The sequence below is a fragment of the Notothenia rossii genome (genome assembly GCF_949606895.1).
Source record: "Notothenia rossii genome assembly, chromosome: 3".
Lineage (NCBI taxonomy): Eukaryota > Metazoa > Chordata > Actinopteri > Perciformes > Nototheniidae > Notothenia > Notothenia rossii.
The window spans coordinates 88,446,713-88,472,510 of NC_136901.1; the positions used below are offsets into that span (position 1 = coordinate 88,446,713).

The 25,798-nt window shown below is 39.3% G+C and overlaps 2 protein-coding genes across 2 annotated transcripts; one reads left to right on the forward strand and one right to left on the reverse strand.

Annotated features, from left to right (window-relative positions):
• The first annotated feature begins 623 nt into the window (after positions 1 to 623).
• Positions 624 to 11,909, forward strand: fgf2 (fibroblast growth factor 2). Its single transcript, XM_079669947.1, has 3 exons — positions 624 to 2,712; positions 6,480 to 6,583; positions 10,955 to 11,909. Exons 1-3 carry the CDS (start codon positions 2,535 to 2,537, stop codon positions 11,210 to 11,212), a joined length of 540 nt encoding a protein of 179 aa, XP_079526073.1. The 5' UTR covers positions 624 to 2,534; the 3' UTR covers positions 11,213 to 11,909.
• A 141-nt stretch (positions 11,910 to 12,050) lies between these two features.
• Positions 12,051 to 25,637, reverse strand: nudt6 (nudix (nucleoside diphosphate linked moiety X)-type motif 6). The gene is made up of 5 exons (XM_079669946.1): positions 25,310 to 25,637; positions 23,970 to 24,173; positions 18,295 to 18,350; positions 13,899 to 13,953; positions 12,051 to 13,076 (listed from the first exon to the last, which is right to left on the reverse strand). Exons 1-5 carry the CDS (start codon positions 25,545 to 25,547, stop codon positions 12,694 to 12,696), a joined length of 936 nt encoding a protein of 311 aa, XP_079526072.1. The 5' UTR covers positions 25,548 to 25,637; the 3' UTR covers positions 12,051 to 12,693.
• Positions 25,638 to 25,798: the final 161 nt, after the last annotated feature.

Genomic DNA, 25,798 nt, shown 5'->3' on the forward strand with positions numbered 1-25,798 from the left:
AATCAGATTCACAACACTTTATTTTTCTAAGGGAACATTTTTCATGACAGTTGCTCCATTTTTGAAGGAAATAAAAATAAGATAACGAAAAAATAAATATGTAAAATATTTATAAAAATGTGAGGATGTAAAAAAGGTAAAATACTATTAGTTATATTAGCACAAGAAGTTAAAGTAAATTGTGCAATAAAAAGATACATTTAAATACAAATATTTATTCAAACATAATAAGTTAGTGTAAGAATGCACAAATAATATAAAATTCAAATATTCATATAAAACGAGAAAAGATCAAATACAATAAAAATAATAAGTTATAAACAAACTGTTATTCCACAGAAGAAATGTCTACTAATTGGAACATTTAAAACAAAGATCATTCACGTAAAAGAGAAGCACTCTCTCGGTTACCTTTGGACTCTTTCCTATTATGCGCGTTGTATTTCAAAGGTGTCAGCTAAAGCGGCACGTGAGTCCTTCCCTTTCCTCTGAGAGTCTAATTGCATCCTAAAAATAGTTCAGTCTAATAAAAAGTTTGCAAATGCTTTACGGTGGAACCATAACAACCTTGACTCAGGGCATTGCTCAGCAGGGGTGTACGATTGAGAAGGGGGGGGTATGACATAACATCACAGACACAACATTGATGAGGAAATCGGTAGTGAAGTCTGACACATCTAATTCAGGCTTTCACATTACTGGCTGCTTCATGCTTCATATGCATGGAGAAAAACCTGGACTGATGCATGCAAAAATCCTAGATTACCTAAATAAAGTTTACGAGGTGTGTACGATGATCCAGTTTAATTTCATATATTCAAGATGAGACCATAGATTGTTCATTTCATTTGGCTTGGGTACCTTATTCATTGACGAACAATTACTATTCCAAGATTTTGAAAAGAACTTAAGGAAAGTTTTATTTTTGATGTGCTACATGTGGTATGGAGGTATTGGTATTCACAAATTATCATTTTAAAGTAATGTTTTCCTGCACCAGAAAGCCTGAGGAGCTTGTATGTGGCCTTCGTTTGAGAACAGGTACCAACACAATACAAGAATGTGTCATGCATGTATTTTTTTAGAAAGAAATAACTGGCAAACCAAAAATAAGAATAGAGAGATTCTCGATTGATACAGTCCCATAAAAGACTCCTTTACAAATATCCAAGTTGTAGTCATTTGATTGTCCTGACTGGATGTCAGATGTTTTACTGACTGTTGTAGTAAATGTATCATTACTGTAAGTCTCATTTAATTATAACTTCCTTCTCTGGTTAGATTTTCCCGCCGTTTGAATTCACATCTAGCTTCTAATTCTCACTTCCTTAGAACAGACAGAAGGCTGTCTCTTCGACCATTGGTTTGTAATTAACATGTATGCACGTTTCAACCCATCTGGCAAACACTTCCTGTAATGCAGACTGCCTCGCTGAGACCTTCCCCTTTCCTTGCTTTTGAGTGTATAAAGTGTTTGTATTTTCTGTTGTATGTTGTCAGATCTTGTGCAAACTTGTTGGTGCAAAGACTCTGTCCTTTCAGCTGAAATAGATGAACTCTGATGCTTTGACTTTTATTGACTTTATTAAATAACAAAACTTTGCTTTAAACTTCTATGATTTGTTCACAGGTTGTTTTTGTGTGGAATTTCCTCCACACTGACCAGTTGAACCAACAGTACAGCTGACTTTCACCCATCCACGAGTTGTGGTTACCATTACCCAGAAGGCCTGACCAGTGATTGTTTTGGCAAATGGATGGTCCTAAAATAAAAATAAAACAAAACCTTGCACACATAATTCCCGTCACTAACTAATCATTCAAGACACAGGCTAGCTCGTCGGAGTCTCCTGGCAACTCTCCTTCACATTGTTGTTTTGCACCTATGAATAGACCTTATTCAACTCTCAGGCTGCATGAATGGAAACACTGGTTCGGTTCACATGCTGCTCTTGGCGCTCTGAAGGGTCTCAGTGGCACAGTCCAAGTTGCACGTCCCCCCCCCCCTCCTTGCCCTCATCTCCTTTCACGACTCCTTCTGGGTTGGTTGGTAAGAAAAGTGAGCCTTTAGTGGGCGTGAGCGAGTGTGTGTTGGTGCTCCTAGGGCGCATGCGAACTGAGGCCCGAAGGGGAAAGCCTTGCACACAGATCTAAGCCAGCTGCCCTGATTTAAACACTTCATTGCAAGAAGAGTGGAAGCGAAGGGGGAATCTGCATGCAATCCCCCCCCTACCAGTGTGCTCAAAGTACACTGGCAAAGCAGCTGCCCGATCTACAAGCTACACATTTGGACGCTTGCAAGTAAAGGCATTAAGGAGTCTTTCTGTCTCACATTCTCAGGACTCAAAGGGCACCGGTTGTCCTGAGAGGGGGGTCCTTTAGGCAAACTGACCTCTGGGTTTAACCTGAATCAGTGTTTGTGGAGCTCTGTGGAGGAGGGAACAGTTAGTGGGAGGTGGGAGGCCACATTGGGGCTCCTGAGCTGCTGAAGAAGGAGACGAAGCAGTCGCCGGGAAGCAAGGCAAGAGGAGGATATGGCCACGGGAGAAATCACAACACTTCCCTCCACACCTGATGACGGAGGCGGCGGCGGCTTTCCTCCCGGGAGCTTCAAGGACCCCAAAAGGCTGTACTGCAAGAACGGGGGCTTCTTCTTGAGGATAAAGCCTGAAGGGGGTGTGGATGGAATCCGGGAGAAGACCGACCCCCACAGTAAGTACTTCCAGTCCCTCTTCGTCTTTGCTCTGCACCGCACACAAAGCTTCTTTATGCCCTTTTTTTAATTTGCAACAAGGAAGTCAGATCATCATGGAGGAACGATGTGAGTTTTCCAACTTGCTGAGGTTTACTCTCCACTTGTAAACACTAAAGCGTGTGTAGGCCTACGAATGGAAAGTTTAATAACTGCAGACCTTAATCAAAGGGAAGTTTAATGGAAAATGCAGGATGTTTTTAGTAAATGTAGATCCCCAGGTTGAGTCAAAGCCATTTACACTGCTTACTGTGGAGTTTACGTCACTCAGAACAACATGGAGTTAAAAGCCGGAATTAGTCATTTCCTGATCTACAGCTCCCTGTCAGTGTTTGACGACAATGAACTTATACCACTAATATATCTAAAAATGATACTGTGAAAACTCAATAATAATTATAACCCCCATCACTCTTAGTTTTCACTCACTTATAAATTGAGAGAAGTTTTAACTTTTCTAAAGTTGTCCTTGATTGAACTTGAAACAATCTGTGCTCCTGTATCACTGATTACTTTTGGGTTGCATCAGTAAGTGGGAGGGGAGGAGATGGGACGTTAAAAAAAAAAGAAGGTTTTTCCGAGGAAAACATATTTAGAAGTGCATTGCCCAAAACACATTGTGACCTTTCAAACAGGTGCCAGATCTGAAACCAGCTCAAGGACACATGCACTATTTTTAGAATAATTGAATTACATTCAGTGAGACTAAATTGACTTTTAAAGACACTTCCTGTTTTTCTGGATAGCAAATAATCAGTATCAAAGTGTAAGTAATACATATCCCCAATGAGTCACACAACAGGAGTCAGTATTCATCATTTGGCTTTTCCCAGCAATGCTTTTTTACAGTTAAGCTGAGCTGACTTTCATCAATGCTCCTATTGTTAGGGAGGTGATTGACCCGCCAACTTTTGGATAGCATAACATACCTTCCAGTACAAATTGGTAATGTTCGTGAGACATGTATTCAAGGATTCAATTCAATTCATTTTAGTCACAAACAGTCAGGAAGGGAAATGGGACACCCCAATAAGCAATCCAAAGCTTTAGATAGGGGCACAGGCACTAAATACATAGAAACATTAACAAGCTCAATTACATTTATTGTAACACTAAACAAATCCCCTAAAAACTGAGCTAATCTTTCACCACATTCATTTCATCAGGTTTGACATAAGATATAATAAGCAGACAAATTACAGACTATAATAATGGTACAAATTATTCTGCCTATTTTCAGGTCCATATTTGTATTTTATGTCTTGTCCATCATGTGTTCTTCCCATGTCAAAGTTTTGTGAGAAAAGTATTCCACATGTAGAGTACTGTTGCCCTTATATGAATTACAGATACAGTCGACCCACATTGTACATAGACTGTACGATACGATAGAATAATACCTGGTACTATTATCATTGGTCAGATCAAGTCTGAAATTTGACTTGCATCACAGCAGCTCCATGTCCAACACCAACATAGACACATATCCAGACACCATGGGCGTAATTTCCACTGGGGACAGGGGGGACATGTCCCCCACACTTTTCAAAATCCCGTTTGTGTCCCCCCTCCACTTTTCGAATGTGTTTTTTTTTTTACACAAGTGGTCATCTTCACGGAGGACCGTCTGTGTGTGTGTAGCAGGAGCGCATTTTGTATGAGAGAGAGAGAGACAGAGAGAGACAGGGAGAGACAGAGAGAGTTACGGGGGTTGTTGTTAGCATCTGTTGCTAGCTCGGAGCTAACAGAGGTTAAAAGCTGTTTCAACAATAAGGAGAGGGCGAGTCCTCTCCTGTCGGACTGAGAGGCTGAGATAACGTCAGCTCAGGGAGGTAAAGGACTCGCTGAGTGATTATATTGTAAACTTTAGTCTAAGTTATCTCAGTGGGTCTCAAACGGTTTGGTCTAAACAAATATTTCCATTTATTTAATATTGTTGATCAAAATAAGTAAAAAAATAATCCCAATGTCAGTAAAAAATTAAAAACACAGTTTGAAAGTGGAGTGAATAGTAAAATATGCATAAATAAAAAGAAAAAAGCAGACTAGGTAAGATAAAGATAGGAGAGAGGGGTATATCAATGATGTGTTATTGGTTGTGAGCATATTCTAATGGTTTTTGGAGTATTGAAATATATACAGTTCTGTTTCATATGAGTGTTGAGAGCTGTATCCATAAATCTCTTAATTTGTGCACCAGATTGATGCCTTTAACTTCAATTCAAAGACAACAATCTTACCGGGGGTGCATGCCCTCGGACCCCCCTATAGGATGTGAGGTCATCACAAATAAAACAGGTTCATGGATAGATAAGTTTGCACACTCATTATATACACCACACATTTTCCTTGGATTAGTTAACACCATAGTCCCTAATATATATTTGTAGAAAGGCAGGAAATGGAATTCAATCGAAAACAATGTTTCATTGCGGAGGACCCACTGTTTTGTGTCCCCCCCCCCCACTTCTCAAACCAAAGTTACACCCTTGCCAGACACAATACATGAAACACAAACATTTAACATAACATCACAATCACTGAGAGAAAACATTGCCATGACCCTTTAGCGTGCATTTAACTGTCACAATTAAAGGGGAGGTTTTTTCTGTATTCACATTAATGGGACGTAACATTCCTAGAAACACTAAACACACGGCAGCACACTCGCACTAATTATTCATTTTCTTCTGGGAAGAACACCTCTTTGATCTGAGACATTGATTATCCAGGCAGCAAGCTTAACTGTAGACAGATGTGCATCTAGAGAATCATTCTGGACAGACCTTCTCATTTACCTTATGGGGCCCCTGCTTCCTTTTTTTGTGGTTTGGCTTCCTGCAAAGTATGCTGTGTTGGCGAGCATTCTCTTTAAAGAAATGTGGAGATGATTTTGATACGTGTGCGAGGCAACAGGTACTCTGCTAAGTCCGCTTTAAGTGATTCGTACGGTACTGCTACTTTTAAGGTTGAGATTAATTTTGCTTGTGTTTATGGTGGTTCAGCTGCAAGAATTTTTTTTTGGATTGTATCAAATGAAGAAGGAACTTAGGAGAATTGCAAATGAGTTGCTGGTTATCAAAATGAATGATCGGTTAGCTTAATTTATGTTCTTTAGCCTATTATTTTGCTTTCCCATCTGATTTACTGCCTCCAATAGAAACAGAGCTAAAATTAAAGTTACTATTGGAAATGTGTTTATCAGGAAAACACAGACTGGACAAACAATGTCTGCAGGAATGTATTTGCTAGCTTGTACTTAGCCTTGACAACTTTATCATTTGGTGATATGGTGTGTGCATGAGTGATCAGCTTGTCACTGTTTCACTGCCACCTTACAGTACATTAACTAATGCAGATTTAGGTTGAATCATTATCTGTCTTTGTTATTTCTGTCTTGTGCTATCTAGCTAGTCACAGATCTTTCCTCAAATTCAACTGTGCCCTGCAAGATGTTAGAACAGGCTGTCTTTAAGGCCTTACTTGTTACTCGTGTTTACTCCTGTAGAAAACATGACATATTGAAATGCCTCACATTGCATCCTTGATCTGATGTGCGTTGCGAGTTGCTGGCTCTGTGGTAACCATAAACATCAATAGGATTTGGTTTTGGATTTTTATAAAATTGCTGCACAGCCCTTACTCTTTTCCCTTTAATTAAACATCCCACAAGCAAACTACTAAATATGTCTGTATTGGTTCAAACTAACATTTGTTTCTTCCTCAGTAAAACTTCAACTCCAGGCGACCTCAGTGGGCGAAGTGGTCATCAAAGGAGTGTGTGCGAATCGCTATCTGGCCATGAACAGAGATGGACGACTGTTTGGAGCGGTGAGTGAGCTGCACCAACATCCTACTGAACTTAAAAACTAAATTGTTTCCTTTCTGTAAAGTGTGCTGCGATTATAAGGTATACAGTCCCTACAAATCATCAAATGGTATTTCTCTGTATGGGGATTAAAACAATTTGCAGAGGTGGCAAAAGTACCAACATCCTTTACTCAATTAGAAGTACAGATACTCAAAAATACTCTTGTAAAAGTAGAAGTACTGACTAAACTTCTTTACTTAAGTAAAAGTAAAGAAGTATGGGCTTTGAAATTTACTTAAGTAAAAAGTACCCATAACTACCAACTGTTTTAAAGAGTAACTGACCTCCCTTTATATTAAAAGAACAATAATAGCCGCTTTCACACCAAGTAATTTGCCATACTTAGTTCCCGGTACTTAGTCCCGCCGGACTCTTTAGTCCCGGAACTGTCCTAGTAGATTGCGTTCACACCGGAATAAGTCCCTGAGGGAGGATTAGGCAAATGAAGCCGCTGACGTAACTTCTTCTTCTTCTGCTTTGGGTTTACTGGCAGGCCGCAAACCACTTCACGGGTACTGCCCCGGGTAAATCGCCAGAAGTGCAGACACCTCCTCATCACTCCATCGCTCCCAAGTTTTATTTTGTGTTGCCATAAGTTAGTCTCTCTCCGTTGGTGCGCTGAGCTAATGTTAATAATGCTAATGCGAGCAAATAAAATGGCGTCTTCACAAAACCTTTCAGAGTTTTACGGGCCGTGGTTTGCAATTTCTGATTGGCTGGGCGAATTGCAAATCACGCCCCGTTTTGTGAAGCCGCCATTTTATTTGCTCGCATTAGCATTATTAGCATTAGCATTAGTCCAGCTCACCAACGGAGAGAGACTAATTTATGGCAACACAAAATAAAACGTGGGCACGGTGGCAGTATACGCCGTGAAGTTGTTTGTGGCCTGCCAGTAAACCCAAAGCAGAAGAAGAAGAAGTGACGTCAGTGGCTTCATTTGCCTAATCCTCCCTCAGGGACTTATTCCGGTGTGAACGCGATCTACTAGATAGTTCCGGATCTAAAGAGTTCCGGGGAACTAAGTTCCGGCAACTATTCCTGGGAACAGTACTTGGTGTGAAAGAGCTTAATGACTCTAAATAATAATGATCACGCCACCAAACACAGATTAAAACTAAAGTAACAAGCTTGTTTTGAAAATGTAAGAAGTAGAAAGTACAGGTATTTGTGTTAAAAATGTAAAAAGTAAAAAGTCGTCAGAAAAATAAGTAGTGAAGTAAAGTACTGATACCAGAAAAATGTACTTAAGTACAGTAACGAAGTATTTGTACTCCACTAATTCCCAACTCTGATGATTTTTGATATAAAGGCAACAATTTGTACCATCAGTTCTTTTGACATATTAAACCCCCACAGTAAATGTCTTCTGCGTTCGTCACATGCAGCATTTAGACTGTTATGGAAAGTAACAGCAAGTACTTAACAGCCACCCGCCAAGAAATCCTCCCTCGGGGGAAATAATTAAGTTGACACACGTTTGTCATATTTAGCACTGAGCATCAAAAAAGTTTGTCAAAACATTAAACAGACCCTGGGCCAATGATCAGAATATGGGTTCAAGTGCAGTTTTTTAAAACGTTTTAAAGTGTTTTCTTGGCATTAACATTGCCTTGGCCAACAACATCATGTCACTGATCATGGTTGCTTGCAAGTTTGAGTTTGAGTGCTTACGTCTTAAATCACATGATGTAACATGACTTGGGATTTTGTACCCACAAAGTCCAAAAAGGCAAATAAACAAATACATGATGTGCAAGACCTTAATTTGGATCTGCTGAACAAACCTCTATTCAAGTACCCACTTCAGTTAGAAGGTATCATTCAGATGACATTATGACACTATGATCATTAAAATGATTGCAAGTGGGTTAATGGTTGATGTTACTCCATTAATGTTCAACTCCTTCGTGAAAAATCAGGCTCATTAAAGTAGAAAATAGGATGCAGACTTCTCCAAAAGTCTATTTGCTGCTGGTGTGTTTGTGGAAGAATGTGGCCTCTAATATTTGCAGGATTAAGTGTGAATTCTTTAGGATCTCCACGGGCAACCTGACAGCCAGGGGGGGGGGTTTGGGAAGGCAAGGGACTTAGCAGAACTTAGTCTGAGAGACGAGACACAGAAACACAGATACGTTTAAGGAGCTGCATCCAACAATTGACTGGGTAAATTGGGAATGGATTTTATTCTGATAATGACATTTGTAAATGAGAGGAGTTTCAAAAGCATGGTGAAAAAGAAAAGATGGATAGGTTTGACAATTATAAATGAATACTTGGAAAAACAAAGAAACTCATCAGCAAAATAAAAAAGTTAGAGAGAAGATGCTACTTTTGAAAAAGCTTGAGTTTAAGGTAAACGCAGTCTGCTGTTTTATTGACCAGACATACAGTAGCTCACTAAGTGACACAGCCCTAAATAGGAAGACATGAAGCAAATCATTTGAAGTATGTTTTCTTTGAAATGTAAATATTTCAATTAAACTCGCAGATTGTCGGACTGACCAGAAGTAAAACTAACTTTAACTGTTTAATTGTTCACTGATCAAGCATCTTACATAAGCAAAAGAAGAATTGGAAACACAGTTTTTTGTTTAATTACCTACTGTCAAACTAAATGGATCTGAAGGATGTTCTGACTGCATGAGAAGCAGTCAACCTTCTGAACGGCTGCTGGTCTGCTGCCCCAGAGTTGTTGCTCACAGCAGGCGGCAGTGGAAGTGTGAAGTTTGAAGTGTGTGACTGATGTGGTTCGGTGGTTGTGAAGACTTGTCCACAGGCCATGTAATTGGCAAGAAGCATTTCCTCCCTAATGAGAAGCTCCAGCAGCTGCCACCCAGTTCTCCTTCCTGCTTTGACTCGGTCGTAGAAAAACATTTGAAACCCAGAAAAATATTAACTCTCTTCTTATTACCATTTGTGGTGTGAAAAAAAAGTTGGAATATTGAAATGACAGTTTTTACCCTCTAATGTATCACCTTGATTGGTATTGTGCACATGTTTTAGTTATATACCTTTTTATTAAAATGTTCTTTGTTGATATAATTGACGACTCACACATTAGTCAAACATTTGTTCTGCCTATAGGATTTGTACAAGATTAACTCATTTTCTATATTTTTTTCCACCATTACCTTCAAATGTTTTAATAAATACACTTGTATCATGTATGTATGATAGTAAATGTAAAATAGAAATGTCTTGAGCGTTTGATAAAAAATAACCGCAAAAAATAAAGAACCGAATAAATGAATAGTTCAATAAAAAAAAGAAACTAAAAAGATGATCTAATATAATAGATTATGACATTTCTTATGTTTTCCAATTGAAATAAAACTCTGCAAAATGTTTATTCAAAGCTGTAACTTTGTATAATGAATTGTTCCCTGGGTGGTTGTTGCCGTTGAAAGAAAAATGTCCTCTTGACTAATAGCTGTAGAGTCAGTCAAATAAAAAGAAACGTAAAAACAAAAGTCTCTTGTTGAGCAGGGTGTTGGGCAGCTAACGCCCAGCGAGACAGAACGATTTTGGCCAGACAATTCATGTTTTCTAGAAGGTTCAAGGAGCGGATATTGTGAGCACTTGTGATGGATATCATACCAGCAGAGAGAGATAAATCTTTTAGATTGAATAGTTTGTCTAAGACATCTTTATTTGTTCACTTTTCGATGTTCTCCGTTTGTTTAAATCATTATTGTTTAACATTTCAAGCCGTTCACCTCCAATGAACAATATTATATGTTTTATTTAATAATAGACCCTGAATTAAACTGTAATAATGTCCCTGGTCGGCGTATTTTCCTGCAAATATCTTTACTTACTCTATTGGTTTGAAACACGTGCAGCTCACAGAATGTATAAGAAACCAACAGCTTTCTTCAAAACAAAGGTGACATTAAGCGCTTGGTGTTTTATGTGGCACTTTAATATCACAACATTTCAGCATAACACATTCTCCCTTTCCAACAATATATATATATTACACAAATTCAATCAAATGTTATCCAAACAAAATAACCTGTTTGATAAAAGTTGTATAATAAAAAGAGAGGGGTACAAGCGGTTTGGAAAGTAACATTTATATCAATCGTACAGACAGTATGACCTAACTTCAGTTTCCATTTGTTGAAATAATAAAGGCTAGTTTCACAGTATTTTTCCTCCGTTCTCAAGGACATTTGAGTGTCCTGCAATGGGAAGTTGTCCAAAAAGCAAAAAGGTGTAGATTTAATCCTAGCTCTCTTCAATCCCCACTAACTCGTTAAATAGCATACTTCCTTTCCGTCCACTGAACATCAAACGAAAGTGATTTCTCTGTGTCTTCTCTCCAGAGACGAGCGACAGATGAATGCTACTTCTTGGAGCGGCTCGAGAGCAACAACTACAACACGTACCGCTCCAGGAAGTACCCCGACATGTACGTGGCCCTGAAGAGAAACGGCCAGTACAAGCCCGGGAGCAAAACTAGCCGAGGTCAAAAGGCCATCCTGTTTCTTCCAATGGCTGCCAAGGCTAGAAGAAGATGTGACGGCAATGAAGACAAGGTGGCTCCGTCGACATTGCCCCAAAACAGCTGTGATGCTTTCTGACTGTTGTATCCTGAACACGTCTGCTCTTAGTCAGCTTTTACTTTCAAACTGTGGCCACATTTGCACCTAGCTGCTTCACAGTAACTGCTGCAGTAATGCAACTGAAACCAGGTACCTTGCTGAATTGTACCATAGAGTATGGCAGTGTTCATTTTGGCTAAACAGATCTTCTTTGACTTAAAGCAACAACCCTTTCCTACTGTTCAGCTCCTGCAGTCTAAACGTAGCTGTAAGATGAAGGTATAAGGTTCGTATATATAGTGTTAAAACAAGTTAAAAAAAGAACATGCATTCTAATCCTACACCATTATAACCTGATTAGGGATTAGGGACTGAACTAAATTACTACATTTTAGGATTTTGTAGTTTGTCAAAAAAACTAAGCACCCTAAACCAACTCAAATCAAAACCCAAGCACTAGTTTTAATCGTGTCATTTTACACAACTCAGAATATTCACACTCACACACACAGAAACTGAACAGGTTTCCTGAGCTTGTTTTTTTTTTCCGGATAAAACTATGTTTCCCTTCTGTATTGCCAAATTCCCACGAGGACAATGGTTTTAAATGATGTCTAGTTCAATGACAGAAAGGCAGTTCACTTCAACAACAAATATTATTGTGAGTTACTTGACCAGTCAGTAATTGCATTAAGGCAGACAATATTGATATTGCAACGCCTAACCTTATGTTAGATCCTTCCAGTATGTGTTCAGCTGACACTGGTGGTTAGCTCGTTAGCAAGACCTGCTGCAAGTTAAAAACACAGCAACCTTTAAAAATAGTGCCTTTGACAAAAGAAATGAGCTGCTTGGAGCCACTTTTTCCATAAGGTAAGGCTACCAAACAAGTGTTATAAATATGAACCGTATAAAATGGTGGTTCAGGTATAGAGTGGTGCAGTGATGACATATGTATGTAGTCCAACCTGGAAGTTAGCATGGCAAAATCTCAACATAAAAATAATCGGGATTTATCCAGGATAATATTAGCATCATTGTTTTAATAGTTGAATGCAATCGCCAGAAGTAAAAAAGCTAACGTTGGGCTATCAAGGAACTTCATAACTGTCACGTGACTTCACGTCAACAGGGCTAAGCTAAATGCGCTAATGTGTGACGCGATGGCGTTTAGTAGTTTAATTTAGTGGTTTAGTTAGCAACTATTGCTTTTATGACACATAGAAGCTTGAGACATTCACCACTGGGGTATTTACTGATTCTCGTATAACTAAACGTGAACATCTCATAAGCTTGTATTAGTCCTTGTATCCCAAACCAGATGAAGGAACCCCAAAATCCTAACTGCTCAATGCTAACTCCTCAATGCTAATGTCCAGGTTTAGGACTCATTCTTGCACCACTCTATTGTTCCAAATATTTAGTTGTGAACAGACACACTGCAAACATCCTTCCAGTCATAAATACACTTTACATGAGTAATACTGACAGCTATGTGTCAACATAACCCCATCGGGTTGCTAGGATTTCAGTGTGGAAGGAAGCTGCCGGTGATACAGCTGGTAAAACTTCCCCGAGTAGACGGCAGGAATCACCTCCATGGAGAGGTCGATGTTGTGGAAGCCGCTCTCCAGGCCGTGGAGCAGTAGCTGGGCGACACGAGCGGTTATGGGGGTGGTGTGCTCGGTCTTTGCTAGCTCTGCAAGCTGGAACCACTCGCAGCGCAGACATTCTTGAGTGCAAAAGTTAATGTCATAGGTGAGAGGGCTGAGTCGGCAGATGATGTACATGTCCGACATGTCGAAGGCGCCGGGGTGGTGGTGCTGCTGCCTGATGCTGAGCAGAGATCTGAACTCTGAGCGAACGCCAGTTTCCTCGAACACTTCCCTGACCGCAGTAGTACCTGAGAAAGATTCATTAAAGGTCACCCATTATGCAAAATCCACTTTTTCACATCTCTTATGCATCAACATGTTTCCCCTCTGTGGAAAGAGACTCTGAACGTTTTAGGAAAAGATATTCTCTCTCTTTTTGTCCTGATCCATTTCTATAAAAACCTTTATATTTTGGCCACTTTATGATGTCATAACGATGTGTTGTCTTGTGTAACCATTAGCCAATCACCAACCAAGGTAACCCACCCCCCCCTCCCCGCATCTCCCCCTAGAGCACCATTGTGTTATTTTTAACCAAATCTCTCTCAGAGGGTCGTGGGGAGGGGCTCCTTATTGTCATCTAAAGTAACAGACAGAGAATCAGCACTTTGGAAACAGGGCTGAAACAGAGGGGATTATGGGTAATGCTGCAATGATCTGTTTGGTGTTTGTAACCAAACACTTCAGAGACATGTTTTGTATTTATCTGAGACCTATAATAAAGTAATGAAACACAGTTTAGGGCACCTTTACAATATTACTAAATGTACGTGGAGGAATTGTAAAGATCTTGACTTAAAGGAATATATTCACGTTCCCTTGTCAGAGTCACCTGATGTTAAGATGTGGGGGAAAAGGGAAAATATATATTTTTTGTAAAGACAAACGCTGCTTTTTGTGTTGGGTCATGTATATAATACCAAAGCTGCTTTAGAGGTGAATTTGGAGAAACAGATATAAATATATATATATATCATGTGCCTTGTTTTGTACGGTTCAAATGAATGTATCATCATCTAAAATCGAAGGCTTTAGCTGTAGATGTACTGTATTAGTTTTGTGACACTCACCAATATTTTCTGCTAGATCAGACAAGCCGCCGGGGAACTTCCAAGCATTCATTGTCTGAAATACAGAAATAAAAATCAACATCAATTTTGATAGAAGGCACTGCTGTAAATGTATCTTAGAGTCATATCAGTATCTTGTTTTGTGTTAAACTTCTTCTGGTGCCGTCCAGTTTAAAGTCACTTGTTTCCTGCAAGTGTTCAATGGCACCACGTTTTTTTTTGTTATATAGAATCACAGCAAGCAGCAGACTTTGTGAAAGTATCTTCGTATGTATCGAAACTAATAATTATACATGTAGAGAGATGTTTAATAAGAGCATCCTTTCATTTGATGTTTTATATTTAGTGCCTCACTCTGGAGGCTTTTACATTTGCTGCGGTGAAGTGTGTCTTCAAAAGCTGTTTCACCACTTACCCTCGATATTTAATAACAGTATGCTGCTGGTTAAGTTATGATGTCAGTGTTGTGTATATATATATATATTTTTGTAGTTATCAAAGACATTTGTATGCAGTGCTTTTTTCCCCATTTAGAAATGCTATTTCATCTTTCCTTGTTCCTTGAACACACGTGCACTACAGCTTTTATTTGAGTGTATTGTCAACAGAATGCTATATTTTTGAAGCTGTTTCTATGAATGGGCTGGAAAGGAAGAAATAAAGAGATTTTGTGTAACTCTAATCAGTGTGGTGTTTTTTGATATATTTTTTTTCTTGTGCCCTTAATTGTCCCAAAGAGGGGAATTCTGCATTTGACCCGTCCTACTGTAGGAGCAGTGTAGGGAACAGTGCCTTGCTCAGGGGCACCTTGGTAGTCATTTTCAGAGTAAGAAAGAAAACAGGGTTGGGAAGGTTTAAAAGTGTATTCTGTTACAATTACTTACAACCTGTAAAATAATGGAAATCAGTAAACTAATCTGAGTGTCACCGTTTGATTCTTTTTGGGGTTTTCCTTTTCCTGTAGTTTGCTACATAGGTTTTTGTGCATGTGCATGGTCTGCAAAGGATAAAACACCAAAGTTAAAGATAATAGGACCCCTTTTAGTAATGTAACCTGACCCCTTTCCACTCGTTTTGGATTACCTCCATTTTAAATGGAATGAAAAATAAATACAAGAGGAAAGAAATATCACTAAAATGTGTTTTACTTAAGTGTATTATGCAAGAAAACCGAACAATGTAACCTTAGAAAAGAAGAAACCTGCCTTTCATTAAGCACATGCTGGCAGCAGTTTATATATAATTCAATGAGTGCATTGTAAGATTGTAATCCTGCAAGTAATCCCTATTTTTTTGGTTGGATCAATGTTTTTGTAACTGTTAGGGAATATATTTAAAAAAAATTGAATGCTAATTACGTAATATTGTTACATGTTTTCTGTTACTCCCCAAGTCGGTAAACGACCTTCAGTTCACTGGGGATCTGTCCCTTGTTGTGAGTGATAATATCTTTAGTTTCCAGAAGTTCGTACCCCCTCGTGAGCTCTGAACTGCCAGACTCTTGTGCAGCACATTTCCAGTAAACATCCCGATGAACGAGGAGAGGAAGAGATTAAATACTTCCCACACTTCCAGGCCACTAACTGCTTCCCCATTAGAAGCTTTTAGGATTCCCAGCTGGGACGCATTGCTGCATGTTGTCAGCAAACAGGCCCACTTAAATAAAGTCAATTCTAATGTGCACTATATTGGTCAAAGGACTCAGATGTTATAGTGGTTTTACTGTAACCTGAACTTTCTGAGAGACAGCATAACAGCTTCAAATGGATCTTGAACTCAGATTATATTGTCAGATGTATTTGGTTTTAAAATGTGTGTCTTTTTTATTTCTAACCACCATCAATACGACACAGTGTTAGAGAATCATTTGGGGAATCCTCAAAGAGTTATTTATTAGTATAAGACATGAACAACAATAGAGTAATGACAAATAATATAGGCTGGAATAAATCAGGGTACATGTTGTATCCCTAGAGGCCAGTTGTTAGTTCTTTGACAATGGATGATGACAAATGTGTTCATGTTGCTATACGTATGTTTAACAGGCCGTTTGGTAAACAGTTTTGCAACCAAGGATTATATTTAATTATCTATGAAGCGATAGAATTGTGTCTTGAATGCTTGGATTCAGTCGAGTATAAAAGAAAAAAATCCAGTTGCCCAAAGCTTAATGTTATTTTATCTTCAAATACACTGTTAACTTAAATCAGCAGTCAAAACAATCAATAAAACTTTGCTCATAATTTTTTTTTACAATGTCCTAAAACACGGGCCTTAGCTAAGAATACTTATACATGACCTTAAATTAAATCTATAATGTACTAATCAATGTACGTCCACTGTTATTTTCACATACACTTCTTACACAGATATCTGTATGTGTGCTGTAAATGGCAGTGACGCAATAATTGGAAATATGGGAGACTTTTGTGATATCTCTAGGTACCCTCAAGTTTTAACCTTACACAGGCTTGAATCCCTGTGCTAGCATTAAGGGGCATTTAAAACTTCAATTAGCTTTTTATTTTGGTCTCTAATGGTGGCTTGTTGTAACTTGTTCTTGGGCGAAGGGAGCAACAATTACGGCATTTCCACAGTGCATCAAACCTAAATGAAGCTCAGCGCAAGTTCAACCAGGAAGACCTTCTTTACTCATTCGTTTACTATTTCCATGTTACTACTCTCTCTCCTCTCAATAAGTGATCGGGGGCGTCACTCCCCAGCTTAACCAATCACTTCGCTCTATTCTCACAAGCCTATCATAGCGCTCTGCCAAACCTTTTAAATCTGCTCTCCCCTCTGACAGCTGTCATTTCAGGTGACTCTTCGCAACCCTCCTCCACCCCTGTTCACTTCCTGTCCCTCTGAATCCAGGCTCAAGCGAAGCCCCTCCCCTTCAGACCAAACCCAATTATCCATTCACCACCACCAGTGTCTAGAGCCCGGGGGGGGGGGTTTCATCGGATCGGTTCTCCCCTCCAGAATGATACTCCTGCACAACGGGGCCTAATCGCCAAAGCTCCATTACATTCATATGTGTATTCCTGGCAATAAATATGTATTCTTACATCAAAACCATCTCAGCTGATTGAAATACTGGTGTATCTTATATAACATGGGTTTGCACAATACCAGGACTTGTGTGACGTTTAATGCAACCATTTCCTGGTACTTTAGCAGTAATGGTGGTGTGGGGTCACATTACAAAGTATGTTTGCATTTAGGACAGAAGCAGCTGCCTTAACTAGAACACTTTTCCAGCATTTATACTTATTAGGTAACAACATGTACACTTGATCAGGGTATATGCAGGAATCCTGAAGTCACATGTAAGACCTTTTAAGACCTTTTTTAAGACCCTTTCCACACATTTTAAGACCTCATCGCCACTTTGAGTTTAACCAGTTACCTTGGCGACACACTTTACCTCACATTGACTATATACAGTATTGATTGTCCTTCCTCCTTATCTTCCAACCATTTGGACGCAGACCTGCATTTCCCCATAACGATGTTGTTTAACAACCGGCGTAAACTGACCTTTGCGCGCTATCAAGCAGTGAGCGTGCGATGTCCTGTTCAGATAATATTTATTGAAAACAAGCTACAAAATGTAATACCTTGGAAAATGCCGTTTAATACTTTTTAATAGCCTTCATTTTCGCTAAATGGATTTATCAACTTTTAATACTTTTTAAGACCCCACGGACACCCTGTTGATGTGAACGTTACTTATTGCCTTGTTTACATCAAGTCAAGTGAGCTGAGACATCTTTAAACATAATTCGTTTTGAAATCGCAGCATCATGGTGCAATCTTGTTTTTGAATGCAAACAGATCTGTGTACAAACTGTGTTTTTAAAGCGGGTCTGTTGAGCACTACAGCAGAGCTCTCTGAGAGCTGAGGGAGGCACACACTCATGAAGTTGTTTGAGTGCATTCAGCTCACGTAAACAGAGTGTTAGCTTCAGGTCAACTAATGTTGTGTGGAGCAATGTTAAGTGTGAGATGTGAGAGGATTTCCAGCCACAGAGGCAACATACATCTCACTAAACAAACAGACATCTTTAGCAGCACCTGATCGGTTTATTCTTCACTGTGGATGGAAGGATCCGTTTCCATTGCTTTCTGACTCAACTAGGCAATATTTGGTAAACTAGCTGCCAAAATATATTTCCAACTAACCAAAACACGTCATGATTTTATTTTGTGAAATGTGTCATAATGGCAAATGTTTATACAGTATATAAATAAATTCCTGTTTAGAAATGTAATGTTTTCTGGATTTTGTAATGTTTCCTGAAGAACATTAGGGAACTATACAGCAATAATATAATATATACCGTTTTTAATTATTATAATTTAGAGCAATGCTTTATAATAAAGCCACACATACCTTGTTTCTGTCTTGGACCACAAGGACTTTTCCATTGGATTCATCAACAACTGCACCTGGAAAACAAACAATCCATGATATTAAATTTCACATATTTTGCAAACACTGGTCCAAATGTTGCACTGACGTAGTTACTTTAAACAGGAGACTAATTAGGAGAAGTCAATTATTATTTATTATTAAGTAAGACCCTCTGGTGAAAACCGGCCTCGTCCAATTAAGGTTTACTTTTCACAACTCTTTTGTTAAAGATCAATTAAGTCCACCGACAAACACTGACATTGCTCATAATTTATACAGAATTTAAGTGTATTCCACTTCTCAAACTTAAGTGGCTTTAACAGAAATTAAACTCCAATAAAAGTGCCACTTGGACCTTTATCTGGAGTGCAATCAAATATTAGATTAGTAAAGCTGTGGGCCGGGTCATTCCTAGCATTCGGTGCCATTTCAGCTAGGGTATTCAAAAATAAAAAACATAATTTTCCATGTTTTATTTATTTAATCCGAATGATGGCTTGTTAAAGTATAAGAAAAATATGTTGGTCAAGCTCAGGATATTATGCTTACATTTTTTTTTTTTTACCATCCCCAGTTACTGTGTATCCACCCTGTTACTGTGAAAAATAGAAACAGGGTGGACGGTAACAGGGTGGACATTTTATGCTAAACTTGGCTATTGCTACATGTGTGATGATAATCAAGCTAGCACTTGGTGACAACAGAAACATATATTTGATAGATATATTAACCATATTTTCTAAATGTAAAACAAATGATCAGTTCCACTAAAAATGAGCATAACAGGGTGGACATTTTATGCTTTACCACAATAGTTAAGTTCTAAGCTAAAATGCTACGTGAAGCTGAGGCCCAATTTACACGAGGACGAAACGGGGACGCTTGCGTTTAAGCACCGAATTCGTTTTCAAAAAAAGTCTTCCGTTCACACGCATTCGGCTCAATTAACGTGCCCGTTCGCACGAGACCGCTCGACCCGCTGGAAACGCTGTAGTACATATGCCGGGCCTGTAAGTGGCGCTGCTGCCGCCACAAAATACACCACAAGCAGCGAAGAAGACCCCGGAGCATGGTTGCCATGGTTGCCCTTCTGTTTATTCTCTGCGGTGGACGGCTTGTGCTCCTGCTGTAAATCTCTCCGGTAGTCCACCAGCAGATGAAAAACACCCACCTCTCCCAAGGGACGAGGGAACCGTGCGGCAGAGTTTCCGTTAACATTTTTTTCCGCCGGTTAACATGTCCGTTAAAGTTTAAATCTTCCGTACAAAATCAGAAAAGTGCCGGTCAGAGGTCTTCTTTGTTATTTAATGAGCTTTAAAACAAATTGATAACGACTCTATATAATAATAATAATAATAAATGGATCCTCTCTTTTCCTCCCCCTCTTCTGAGAGCCCAGCAGCTGATCTCTGAGCAGGAGAGGTGGGGAGAGGGAGGCGGGGCTATTTCATCGTAATCAGAAAATTATCGTATAGGGCGTACACACGGAGCCGTTTGCCGCCCAGAGCGTTCCGTTTGCAGATCTATCCACCTTGGGACCCGTTATCGTTTGCTGGGTCCGTTTCCGCGTTTGCGTGTCGGCCTCGTGTGAGCGAACTACTAAAAAGTCCTAGTACTAGTACGCGAGAGAAAAGTAGCAGATACAACCCGTTTTGTCCTCGTGTAAACGGCACCTGAAAATGACTGTGGATTCCGAATTTCCGTGAATTCTTTTTGATTCATGTGATCCATTGGTGATATAAAACAGTGTTTCTCAAACTTTTTCATACCAAGGACCACTTAACCAATACAAAAAACTCTCGCGGACCACCTAACCCCACAAATATAAAAAAAACACATCGTTTTTCTAGAACAGATTACAAATGGCCTGAAAAAGGTACAAGCAAGTGGCAACATGTGTGATGAAGGTGTTGCGCTGGGCTATATCATACAATCAAAAGTGAAACTTAACCTCGCCCCATTGCGGAGATATTCCCGCGAGAGTGCGTAAAACTTTAATTAATTAATTTCAAATGTGAAATCTTACCAATATACTCACAGACCACTAAGGGGCGCTCACGGACCACCAGTGGTCCGCGGACCACACTTTGAGAAGCACTGCCATAAAATATTGACTATGGCTGCTTTAACAACACTGTACATTTAGAATAAATAGGGACAAAAGTGTTCATTTTCTAAAATTACAAATCTAATAAACTAACAAGAGCACAGTATTTTGATGTCTGGAAAAGGAAAGGACTAAGATTAAATAAAATATGTTCCTTTACTTTTTTGAGTCCAAACAGAGTCTCTGTGACTCAGCTTGACTTGTGAATAATGTGGATATCCCACTTCACCAGATTCTCTCCTGTTTGAGCAGCTTTTTTCAGCAGGTAGTGACTCAGAGAGACAGCTATGTGCCGTTGATGATGACAGCTCTGAAAGAGGAGAGTAAACCAGACTACAGTATTTGTTTTCTGGTTGGTCCGTCTGACTGACCCGGACCGGCCTCTTTAAATGAATGTCACAGATGTGTAAATAGGGATGGGTCGTCTTGAAATCCTGACTTGGACTTTCAAGTGGAAACTGATGTCATTCCCGATCCCTGTGCCAGCTGAGGGAGGCTATCATTATGTAGCGTTCAGTCTAGGAAACAAAGTGCTCATAGGAAGCATAGGAGAAAAAAGGGATTATGAATAATGAGACAGAAAGCCCAGAAGCCACCGTCACAGGAGCTGTGGGTTCTGTGGTAGATAAATGATAATACACGTGGCTTCTGAGTCAAAGTTTGATGTCTTCTCTTAATCGATATTTCACGTAGGCTTCTTCTACTGCTTTTCAGTTTTTACATTCATTGTAGGGTGCTGTGTAGGTCAGGATGAGGTCAGATGTAGAAATTGGATCACACTTGAGCTGAGTTTCACTACAGAATACAAATCGAAACAAGTATTGTGACGTCTAAGACCTTGATTTTGGTTCCCGAGGCTTCCATGCAAAATTGAATTAGGTAAGGACTGATTGCTGTTTAGGTTGTGTCGGACACATCGCTGTAGGGTGGGGAGACGGCATGACAAAGAGTGAAGCTTTCCAAAATGCAATTATTAAAGTTATCGTGAGTCACCAGGTGATGAACCATTATAAACACTGATGCTGACTCAAGTATACATCAGCCAAAATCAGTCTTTAAAGAGGCTCTATTAAGCTTTCCCTGTAGTGTGTTATATAGGTTTATGTGCATGCAAATGGTTTGCAAAGGCTACAGAACCCTGTGTCCCCCACAGAGGGAGCTTCACTATGTAACACTTGTGCTTCTATTGGCTAGCGCTCCAACATATTATATGTGTCTTAGAAGTGTGACATCTCTAAGTGGTTGACCAATCACAACAGAGCTGGCGAAGTGAAGAAAGAAATCCTAATTTCTGACATTTTATTTGACTTATTACTTTATTTCAGACTCTCCAGTTACCCTAACAATGTTTCATCCCAAGGTAAACACAGCAGCACAAGTCAACCTGCATATGTAATCCTGCAATATGAACTTTTAATTATCAGTATGTAAAAATAGCTACTGTTTACATTTGAGTTCCTCTGAGATTCATATCCTTTGGCTTTACCTCACTGCACGTCATTGTTAAGCCTTTTCTAGCAGAGCCCCTTTAAAACCGACTCTAAAGTGATAATGGTGAGTACAGTCCAGTTATAGGAGTATTGGCCTCAATTTCAGCAATATGAACACCCACATTGGTCTCGTTGAAGTAATACAGAATGTTAAAACTCTAAAGTCTCTGGATGACTTCTCCCGTGTCAACGCAGTTATGTCTCAATTGATTTTTCATTATGTGTGGTCCTCTTGTCTATTTAACAACAACAGGCTGCAAGTAACCGGGCAAACAAGTATCAGTATTATCCAAACAGCTGCATATTTAAAATTCCTAGCCTTAGTTTCATTATTGGCGACAACAAATGGAAATTCTGGACCTCTTCTGTGCTGAAGGATGCTCTGGACATGTTCTGACATGCTTGAAGTTCATCCTCTCTTAAGAGTTATAAAGACACTCTGCCCTCTGCTGGATGATCAGAAACTCACACACTTCAGGCCTGTAACTCCTCCCTCTGTTAATCCTCTGCCACATTCACGCCTGATGGATTTCTGTCTATGAAAGTGCAAAGGGGCAACGTTGAAAAATACACAACAGGCTGACACAAAAACAAACCTCTGATCCACTGATGGTTCCTGTTTGAAAACCCAATGCAGGTCATAGTTTACCACAGATTGATTTGGCTCCTTTTAAACGATTTTGAAGTTGCAACAGATACTAAGTGCGAAAACATCATAGATTTCTGACCTAAGGTTAGACATTTGTTTTTCTAAATGAGACTCAGGAAAAGGGAGGTAAATACTTTAGATACTGAACAATGAAAGGTCAATTGCCCAATGTGTGTTCTTATTTTCAAGGTTTTTATCAATTGTGTTGGATTTTCCATCTTTTTATCCTAATTTTGCATTTCTTTCTCTGTTTTCATGTCCATTGAATGTCTATTTTCTCTTATTTTAAAGGACTCGCTCTTAACATCCTGATAGCAATGAATACATTAAATGCTTTGACAATAAATACATTAAAAAATGTAATCTCTGGAAGCCGTAGTACTGTAAAAAGCACGACCAATCATCTGAGCCGGCCCGGCTAAAGTAACTGGATGGCCTACCTGCCTGTCAGCCTTCCATCTGTGCACAAACTTATCTCGTGCCCTCATTGGTAATGTGCGCGTCCGTGTGTGTTGGAGGAGGGGCTCTGTAAGGAAGTCTGAAGGAAGGGGCAGATTTTTTCTGGCTGCCTCGTGCGTACTTTCAAATTCTAGCGTACTTGAGCTGGTTTCTCCATTCTTACCTACCCACCTTTAATATGGCAGTTAATTGAGAGATTTTTAAGCGCAGATTATTTTCACTATTGTTGGTTCATTTTCTGTTTATATAGTCACACCGCTGTTTATTTTGTCAAAAAGGGTATTCTAAGTACTATACATCAAATCTTGGATCTAAATAACAACAAGCAGCTATGACTGTTTGCACAGACATTCAGAACTTGGAAGCACAAACAGCTCAATCAAGATACATTGGTTTGACAAGAACATGTCACTCAAGGTGAATTCATCTTTGTTCAGGCCTTTTTGCTGCATCTCTCTGATAAAGACTGTGAGATTCAGCTAAAAGCTCAATGAAAAGAGTGTAAGTGGACCTTTGGGTAACATTCATATTTGTCAAACTACTATTTCTAAAGTCAGGAGGCTGCATTCCCTCCCCCCTGCCCCCGTCTGGACTTTAACACCACCCCACACACACTCAGACACTCAAATCCAGCAAGACACTTTTTTTCATTGCTATGGACAATCTTGCACTATGTACATTTCCCAAAGATATTGAAGTGACTGTTATTTTGTATATATTGATTGTGCTTTTATTTATGTCTTAATCTGTGCATAATGTATACATGTGTCTGTTGATTGTGTATATATAAGATATACCTATTTGTATATATATGTTTGTATTTTTGTATTCGGGATTGTGGGAAACGGTATTTCGATCTCTCTGCCTGTACACACAAACTGAACGATTGACAGTAAAGTTAACTTTGACTTGACATGGAAGGATAAACTTTTAGGCTATAAATCTCTACCTGCCACTCCGATCTGGTGGGTAGCAAACCCCGGCAGCCGGCTCTCTCCCTCCCCCAGCCAGAGGGAGAGCACCGTGTGGTCGTGTTTGGCGTGGTGGAAGGAGAAGCCGTGCTCAGAGGCGGCGGCGGCACATCGGCTCAGGGAGATGGGAACTCGGAGCCACACTGCGACTTTTCCCTCCGATTTCCACTGGACCAAAGAATCTGCAGAGGTCACAAGTTCACAAAGTTACACACACTTTAAAATGCATTATTGAAGATGTCGCTGCTATAAAAACAGACAGGAAGTAGGATTGATGCCTAATCTTATTCTGGGGACAAATGGAAAATGGGAAGAGAGAAGATGACAAACAGCAGAGACACTTTAGTGGGAGGAGCCTGAAGGGAAAGGAAACATTTAACCAATTTAGGAAAAGAGCCACTTGCACTTATTTCAAAAGTTAACACATGTCATTTATAAGCAAAACAAATAAAAATGTATTTAGCTGCTTCCAGTTAGTCTAATTAAACATGTATCTTTTTTTATCTGATCCCTAATTAATTAGGTTTAGGTTTTGGACTGTTATTATTTAAGGCTGCACAATAATTTCAAATGTTATTTAGGACTAGTGCGGGAAGCACAATATTGGGTGAAGACAAATTATAATATCTGAATGAAGTGTTGTTGTGCTGCAGAGAAGTCCTCGCCTACAAACTGTATTTCATGGGCTTAATCATTTTTTTTATTTATTTAATGATAATGTGAATAATATTTCAAAAATATTATATCCCAATCACAATATCAGTTCATATAATTGTAATTATTATAGTCTAAATCAAGCAGCCCTACTAATAAGACACAACTAGCCATTCAAAGACTCCACCTTGGGAACTTGTAAAATACATTATCAACATTTCTTGTATTTCTATTACTAAACAACTACTGTATTATTATTATGACAGTTTGTTTCGTATGTGGAAAGATCTAAAAATCGACATCTCTCACAACAACTAGTGTATAAATCAAACATTGACCTGCAGATGCACAGGAAATAAAAAATTAGCTGAGATATAAGGGACATTTAAGCATAAAGCACAATGGAAACTCTATAGCAATATTTCTGATAATGCAGCCTTCTTTATAAAGTCCCAGGAAGTACTATTATAAGGCTAGCTCACTATTCTAGTTTATCAATCAATCAATCAATCAATGTATATTTATATAGCCCAATGTCACATGTGACATTTGTCTCAGTGGACTTCACAGTTTGTACAGAATATCAGTATGACAATACGACACCCTCTGTTTGCTGCAGATTTCCGAGTTGATGACATGTGGACGAGTTTCATTCATACTTTACCTTTCAGTAATCTACTGAATGATTTCTCACTGATGTCCTCCGGTAAACAGCTGTCAGACAGGTTCACTGTCACTCCACCGAACCGGTCCTTTCTCCCGGTCAGAGCCCCGGACCCTTGAGGACGAGCTGCAGTACACGAGAACGTACGGAAAGCTGGGCGTGCACGAGATGAAGCTCTGCAGCACACTCTTCCCCTTACCAGCGGGAAAAACCTTGAAGCAAAGGCACAAGCAGCCATTATACTATTCTAACATAAACAAGTGTTTAATGGGAGAGAATAGTAGTTGTTCTTTTAACCGGCATGTGTGTTCCGTAAGGTACAGTTACGTAAAGGTCCGCCCCGGAAGTTGCATAATAACCGTAATGCTTCGATTAGCTGCTTTGGTAATGTGAATAACTGCATTCGATTCATTCACAATTCCGACAATTTAGCCAAGATACAAGATGTGGGTCATTTACACTATACATACAAACAAACATATAAAGAAC